General features: G+C 35.9%; 2 protein-coding genes across 3 annotated transcripts in view; both read left to right on the plus strand.

Annotated features, from left to right (window-relative positions):
• The first annotated feature begins 337 nt into the window (after positions 1-337).
• On the plus strand, positions 338-1685 carry LOC111806343 (auxin-induced protein 22B-like). Its single transcript, XM_023691606.1, has 4 exons — positions 338-763; positions 855-1072; positions 1158-1257; positions 1347-1685. Exons 1-4 carry the CDS (start codon positions 597-599, stop codon positions 1408-1410), a joined length of 549 nt encoding a protein of 182 aa, XP_023547374.1. The 5' UTR covers positions 338-596; the 3' UTR covers positions 1411-1685.
• A 1922-nt stretch (positions 1686-3607) lies between these two features.
• LOC111806948 (acylamino-acid-releasing enzyme) overlaps positions 3608-7594 on the plus strand; it is an 8603-nt gene continuing 4616 nt past the window's right edge. Inside the window, exons 1-8 of one of the 2 annotated variants that reach the window (XM_023692494.1) lie at positions 3657-3743; positions 4354-4535; positions 4632-4810; positions 4927-5236; positions 5560-5781; positions 5880-6095; positions 6185-6259; positions 6891-7029. In XM_023692494.1, coding sequence (XP_023548262.1) covers positions 4657-4810; positions 4927-5236; positions 5560-5781; positions 5880-6095; positions 6185-6259; positions 6891-7029 — 1116 coding nt within the window. In that variant the 5' untranslated portion in view covers positions 3657-3743; positions 4354-4535; positions 4632-4656. Of the gene's footprint in view, positions 3744-4353; positions 4536-4631; positions 4811-4926; positions 5237-5559; positions 5782-5879; positions 6096-6184; positions 6260-6890; positions 7030-7594 lie in introns of both variants that reach the window. The other variant, XM_023692493.1, reaches the window with a different exon arrangement.

Here is a 7594-nt window from a genome sequence, read left to right on the forward strand (position 1 = left end):
TATAACGAATGTTTCGTTCCCCTGTTAAACCAATATGGGATCTCACAATTCATCCTTTTCAGGGGCCAGCGTTGTCGTTGACACACCATTCAGTGATTGATAATAGTATATGTAATAGCTCAAGCTCACTGGTAGTTGAGAGTTTATTACGATGGTTATAGTTAGGTAGGGTTATGGGGTCACGTACCCTACAACCACAGCCCACACGTTCAAAGGCTCAAAGGCAAAGGCATACACGGGTACACCCAACTTGAATGGCAATGGGGCGCATGGGCGTGATGAGAATTGGCGGCCCCCACATCACATGGCATTGTTTGTCCCTTAATATCTACGCTCCGCTCCCAATTTGCGTTCCCACAACCACTAAATTTCTTCCCTTTCTCTTCCATTTGGGCGGCTTTTCTTGTCCCTCCTCTGTCCCCTCCCTCCGTCTTCCCTTTGCCCTCACTCTGCCCCCTTTTCCACCGACAATCCCATCCCAATCCCCTGTTTTCCTCACCTCCTTATCTATAAGATTTCACTCCTCACCGGAAGAACAAACCAGCAAAAACCCCTTTTCTCTTCTTCTTCTTCCTCCTTCCCAAACCCAGAAACAAATGGAATCCAAGCCTGCGTTTCAGACCGATCTCAACCTCGAAGCCACCGAGCTTCGTCTCGGACTTCCCGGAATCGCCACTGAAACAGACGACTCCCCGGAGAACTCATCCGGGCTTAAAACTAATAACAAGAGAAATTTACAGAATGACTCTGCTCCTCCCCCAAAGTGCGTGATGATTCGTCAAAATCTTTGTGTTATTTCCTTTGTTTTTGTGTTTTCTGTTCTAAATTTGTGTTTTCTGATGTGGGTTTTGCAGGGCTCAGGTTGTTGGGTGGCCGCCGGTTAGATCTTTCCGGAAAAATACTCTTCAGATGAAGAAACCAGCGACGGCGACGGCGGCGGACTACGGCGGAGGATTCTTCGTGAAAGTGAGTATGGATGGCGCTCCTTATTTGAGGAAGATCGATTTGGGTCTCTACAAAGGCTACCCAGAACTTCTCAAGGCCTTGGAAGACATGTTCAAGTTCACCATCGGTAAGAAAACTCCTGAAGTTCTTCAACTTTTAAATGATTTCTGAGATGAAATAATGTTCTAAGGTAATGAAATTTGGTACCACAGGTCAGTACTCTGAGAGGGAAGGGTACAAGGGATCTGATTTTTCGCTAACATACGAAGATAAAGATGGGGATTGGATGCTCGTCGGCGATGTTCCATGGCAGTAAGTTCTAAGTTCTAATGTTCTTCAAAAAATTTAAATCTCTATTGCGAATTTGTTTATAATTTTTGCTCTGTTTCATGAAATTACAGAATGTTCATTTCATCTTGTAAGAGGATGAGAATCATGAAAGGATCGGACGGTTGTGATGTATGAAAAATCAATCCCAGCAAGGCTTTCTGGAAAAAAAAACTGATTTTCTCGGGAAAATTTCTGTTTGGTTTCTCGGAAAAGAAAATCTGATCCGTCGGGGAAATTTTCCGGCGACGGAAAAGGAACTCTCGCCGGAGTAAATATATATATATATATATATATTTTTTTGGGTGAGAATTCGATGAAATTTTTGTAGAATAAATTTTGTTGCGGAAATGAAATTGTAAATATTATATACCGAAGACTCTTCATTTTCGAATAAATTAATGTTTGTTTGAATATAATATTATTGTGTGGTTAGTCTTTGTTTAAATATATTTTATCTTAATTATTTAATTTATTTTCTTGGTAATTTTCTTTTCGTATAAATTATTATAATTATCTTTTTAAGAAAAACAAAATGATAAAATGTATTAATAAAAATTAAAAAAGAATTAAGTTTATAATGTATTTATTTAATTCTTAAAATTTTAATTTGATAGCAAAATATGAATTTTTTATTTTGTTGTCATACGAAAATAATTAATAATTTAGTAAAATTATTATACATACAAATTATATTTAAATTATATTTATTTATTAGATGGATGAATTAAGCTTTATAAAATTTTAAAATAAGATATAGCACGCGGAATTGAGACAGTGATTACTATGAAAAATCTATTGAAATTGGGTTCGCCCGATAATATTTCTACGTTTATTCTTTTTTTTTAAATGGAGTTATTTTAAAGTTCGTAATTTTTAAAAAAATTATTTTTTTTTTATTTTAAATAGAGGAGAAAGAAATATTAAAAGACAAGAAGGGGCAAATTAGTGAAGAAAAATATGATTGATTCCTTTAGGAGGAGAGTCAATATTGGGAACCGAAACGAGTATCCACTTGCTTTTGAATGCAATTGATTGAACTTTTGTTGTTGTCTCCTCCTGTTCCTCCTTTTGGGGCCAACAACCTTTTCATTCTTGTTTGTCTCTAATTTCAATTCGCCCAATGTTTTGTATCTTATCTCTTTGAGTCGATTCTGCAACGTTCACTCTTAACACCAAGTGAGTCAAGTCAATTTGGATTCGTGTTGCCTACAGCTGTACAACGTATGTTCAAGCTTCTAATCCCATCTTGAGAAGAAAGTTTTAGAAAACGGGCCATAGAGATTTTTTAAAGAGAGTTTGAAAGCAAGGTTGAAATAAAGTTTGAAAGTCGTTCTATAACAAAAAAGGAAAAAGATTTGAAGAATTGACAACTAGTCGCATCCCCCTATAGTGGCTTGATAAGACTTCCTATGAGAGAACGAATTTCAAGCTAGGACGTAATGGACATATTGTACTACTGGAAAACAGAAACAGCTAATGGAAAGCAGTAATAGACACAAACAACAATTGAAGTGAATCCATTAAGTTAAGTAAGTATAGGAAATTACTATTTTTTATGGTTATACACCTGCAACAAGCACATTCTGTGGCTATAATCAAATGGCAAAAAAAGAGAAAGAGAGAAAGAAAGACGGGCTTCAGTCCCCACATCATGATCAGGGGTGACGGGTCTATTACACCAGCTGAAATGAAAGGGAGGAAGACAGAAGGTTTTGAGGCGATTTAGGTCTAGTAGGCCTATACATAATTTTGCTGAATAATCATACAAACAGAAAATACAATACTTACGCAGGACAACATGAAATCAAATAAAGGGTTTGACATGACATGGGCATGCGGGCGACGAACATGACTGTGACATATAACACTATTGCTCTATACCACGGATCTTCATTATGGGCTACACCTTCGAGGCTCAAGGGAATAATGAATTTTCACAATGATATGATATTGTCTACTTAAAACATAAGCTTCTCGTCACCTTATGATTTAAAAAAAATGTATGATATTTTCATTGATTAGTATTCTCTCCACGAACTACATTACCAATTCACTAAAATCCAAAAAAAAAAAAACAATTACCCTCTTCATAAATAAATAAATAAATAATAAAAAAATAAAAACTTAGCTAGATAAATTAGTAGAGATTTGTTTTTTTTGTTTTTTTAAATAAAAGGACGTTGGGCCAATTCCGGGCTTTTTATTTTGGGCTAGGAATTAAAATTGGGCCGTGAAAGTACGGATAAAGCCCATTATTATAGTGGGCCTATTGAAAGTGGGCTTATTATTACTAATTAAAAAAAAAAAAAGCAAAAAAATTTGCGGCGGTGGAATCTTAATCTGATGGCGTTGGCTGGCACTTACTCCATTGGTCGGATCAACTTCCTTCGTCTTCCCCTCTTCGCCACTGCTGCTACTGCTCCTCATTCTCAGAGCTCTCAATTTCTCAGAGCCACCTGCCTCTTCTCGTAAGCTCCCTCTCTCTCATTTCTTATCGCTATGTTGCCTTTTGCCGTCAAATTCTGTAGAGTTTCTTCTTTGTTTCCTTTGTGTAATGCTTTTGTTCTTGTTACAAGCATTTTTTAATCCGAAAATCCACGGCAAGAAACTAACATAAGTTTCGAATTACTGCTCTCTGGTGGTTAAACCTCGATCCATTGTTGAGTTATTTGTTGACTTTTATTTGGTGCAGTTTCGATGAATTTGCTTTGCATGTCCACTTTGATTGATCGGTTTTCATTACTAATGTAGTTATGTAAAAAAAAAATTCAATTATCAGATATGGATGGGAAAATAATGGTTGAGAACGGATGTTCTGCTGTAAAAAATCTGATATTCTAGCAGACCGATAATTTAATCGAGCTTGTGTTTGAAGCTATTGATCAATCTGGTATAAGTTGAGAAGGTGATGAAATGTAACCCTCAGAATTGTTATAGATGCTAATTACAAATTACAATCTGAAATGATGATGTAGTTCAGTTTGTTTGAGCATTGGTTGAATGGTTACGAATGTGAGCTGTGGGTCTTTTGAGGTTCGATTAGAAGGAAGTTCACATGGTTTTCTTTTTGTGAGTAAGGGGTTGATTGGGCTTGTAGATAAAAGCTTTGATACCATGCCAAGTTTCAACGAATTTACAAAGTGATTCTACTTCATTCGGTCAGTTTTGTAAAATGCACATGTAATTCACTGATTGATGAACTTGTCGGGCAGAGAAAGAAAGAAGTCGGGTGTGTCAATTTTATAGAATCTGAAAATTTGGTAAATCAGTGATTCGTGTGCCTATCTTGGTTGCTTACAACTTCTTTATTATTTTCTTTAACATTGTCATCATTGTTTGCGGAATTAATGTTGCAGTAGAAAACTGTCAACTGCCTTGGCCATGGACGGTTCAAAGATAAGTGCAGTTGTTGAGGAGTTTCCATCTGGGATTGATCCAGCAACTGAGGAAGAATATGTAGAACAGTCCAAATTACTTGAAGAATTCACAAAAATTCCTAACTTTGATAAGGCATGGACGTTTAAGTCTGATAGTGGTATGATTTCTATTGTTTTTGCTAGTGCATTTTCCACATGTGTGCGGTTGTGCCTTTTGTCACAAAGTTATGTGCCTGGCCATGTTAGTTCTATTTCAACCCGACATTTTTAACAGGAGACTCCGTGGTAACGTTTTCAATTAGCCAAGCAAATCTTCTAGCAAATAAGAAGAGAAAATATACTTTGTCAGCTCACATTTCCGAGGGAAATGACGACAGTGAAGTAAACTTTAAATGGACGCCATTCCCTGTTGAAATGATTGGAATCTCTACAATTGTGCCATCGCCAGCAGGCTCAAAATTTCTTGCAGTTCGTAATCCTGAAAATGATTCTCCAGTTCAATTGGAAATTTGGAGTGCAGGTCAACTTGAAAAGGAGTTTCACATCCCCCAATCTGTTCATGGCTCAATATATACTGATGGATGGTAATGACTCGGTTATACATCTTTTTAATTGTGAATTTTATGTTAAATCAACGTAGACTTTGTAATTATCATTTTCACACTCTTGTCTCTTAAAATAAAGGAGAGAAAAAAAAAGCGATATTCTTTATTTACACTTCCCTGGATAGAAGTTATTCATCAACATGTACTAATTTTGTTGGTGAGTGGCTCTATAGCATCTGTAATATCAGAAGTAGCAAGAACTGAGTTGTAATGGTATATGGCTGGTTGTTTTTCGTAAATAGTTTGTATCTCAGGATCATCGACCACTAGATGTGAATTTCTATTTTCTTTTTATATTATAGGTTCGAGGGAATCTCTTGGAACTCAAATGAAACTTACATTGCTTATATTGCGGAGGAACCTTCTCCCTCCAAACCAACGTTTACTCTTTCTGGATATCAAAAAGGTTGCTCAACAGATAAGGATTCTACCAATTGGAAAGGTCAAGGGGATTTTAAGGAAGAATGGGGGGAAGCTTATGCAGGTAAAAGGCAGCCTGCTCTCTTTGTCATCAATATTGACAGGTGTGGTTCAACTGTTTCCTGTATTCATATTGACAAAATAAGGTACATTTTTAAATTTTGAAAACTTCGTTAAGTATACTTTTTTTGTTCTTTAACAGTGGAGAGGTAAAGCATGTGAAAATAATCGAGCATTCTTTGAGTTTGGGTCAAGTTGTATGGGCTCCATCTATTGGCGAGCATCAATATTTGGTTTTTGTTGGATGGTCACCAGAGCCTCGAAAACTTGGTATGATCTACTGTTATAATCGGCCTTGTGCATTATATGCAGTAAAGGCCCCGGAGTTTGGATCAGAAGTCAATGAACATAAACTCAAGTGCGTTATACATTTTCTCTTCTCCTGATGATGGATTTTTTCTAATATCATTTCAGTCGGAACATTCTAAATCTTTCAATGTTGTCCAGAGATGAATCAAAAGAGGATTTTCCCATCTATAATCTAACTCAGAACATAAGCAGTGCCTTCTCTCCTCGGTTCAGGTACATTTTTATCTCATTGCCTTCTGTTGTTTGTTTGCTTAAATTATTCTTCTTTTTCCTCTTTTTTACTAGCATCCACATCTAATACAGTACCTTATAACTTAACTTCTGTAAATTCTTCTTCAAATTTGAATGAAAAATATAAGGCTACAGGCCACTTTGATATATATAATTAGCGGAGGCTAAAATCGTACTCTATTTCTTTTCAACTGTTTGCATGCGTTTCTAGAACCAGAACTCTTTACAACCTTAGTGAGCATGACACAACTTTTTTTGTGTTGTGATTTTAAAAATTATATTTGTTACATTAGGGAATATCAAGCGTGTTTTAATAGATAAATAACAGGTTAAGGCTGTTGAGTTAAATAACAGGTTAAGGCTGTATGTCATTTAATCATATTCCTCTTTTTAATTACATCTATATTGTTGCTTTAGAAGGTATTTCATGCTTATGGCATCAATTTAGACCATTTTATTTGATGTGTACATACTTCCCATCGATCAATTTTTCTAATTACTCTTATTGTTCATCGATTATCATGGAACCTCTATTTTATTGGCATGTCTATTCACTAACGCAGAAGATGAGCAGTAGCATCGTAACTGATTTATGAATGTTAATGTCTTCCAGCCCAGATGGAAAGTCACTTGTATTTTTATCTGCACACTCTTCTGTGAACACTGGCGCCCATTCCGCAACAAATTCTCTTCACAGAATCGACTGGCCTAGAGATGGGAAACTTAGTTTTAGTGAAAATATTGTTGATGTGGTGAGGTCTTGCATGCCTTTTTCTTTTCTAAATATAAAATTTATGATTAACGTGAAATTCCGTTGGCCAATTGATTTTCTTTGAACTAGTTTCTTCTGTGTGATGGTGTAACTGTACATGTTACAAATATTAGGGCATGTGTCAAATAGGTGTCGCACATGTGTGGGTGCTTTGAAAATGAAATACATATAAAATATTGTCTTTAAATTTCCAATTTTTTGTTAAGATGTTCAACCATTAAGAAAATTGATATGTTAGCTTGGCTATCAAGAATACTTCGACATAAAATATTGTATCTTAAAAGCTTAAGCATCATATCAACCTAAGCATAACTCAACTAATTAAGACGTATACTCTTGACCAAAGAAGTTAGTGGTTGAAATTCCCACGTGTTGGACTCAAATGCTCAAGTATTATGAACTAAAACACATTCAATTTTTTTGCATGAGAATCACTAAAATGTATAAGAGTTCATTTTGTGTGAGGCTGTTTTTTTTTGTTCGTCCTTGTACATTCTGTCACTCTCAATGAAAGTTCAGTTTCTTACCCCCCCCCCCCCCCCCCC

Source organism: Cucurbita pepo, chromosome LG12 (genome assembly GCF_002806865.2).
Source record: "Cucurbita pepo subsp. pepo cultivar mu-cu-16 chromosome LG12, ASM280686v2, whole genome shotgun sequence".
NCBI lineage: Eukaryota > Viridiplantae > Streptophyta > Magnoliopsida > Cucurbitales > Cucurbitaceae > Cucurbita > Cucurbita pepo.

What these genes read in the sequence shown, in the direction of transcription:
- LOC111806343 (XM_023691606.1), top strand. Translation starts at nt 597, where the DNA reads ATGGAATCCAAGCCTGCGTTTCAGACCGATCTCAACCTCGAAGCCACC. An exon ending in GACTCTGCTCCTCCCCCAAA is followed by an intron (nt 764 to 854) that starts GTGCGTGATGAT and finishes TGGGTTTTGCAG; the next exon opens with GGCTCAGGTTGTTGGGTGGC. An exon ending in GTCGGCGATGTTCCATGGCA is followed by an intron (nt 1,258 to 1,346) that starts GTAAGTTCTAAG and finishes ATGAAATTACAG; the next exon opens with AATGTTCATTTCATCTTGTA.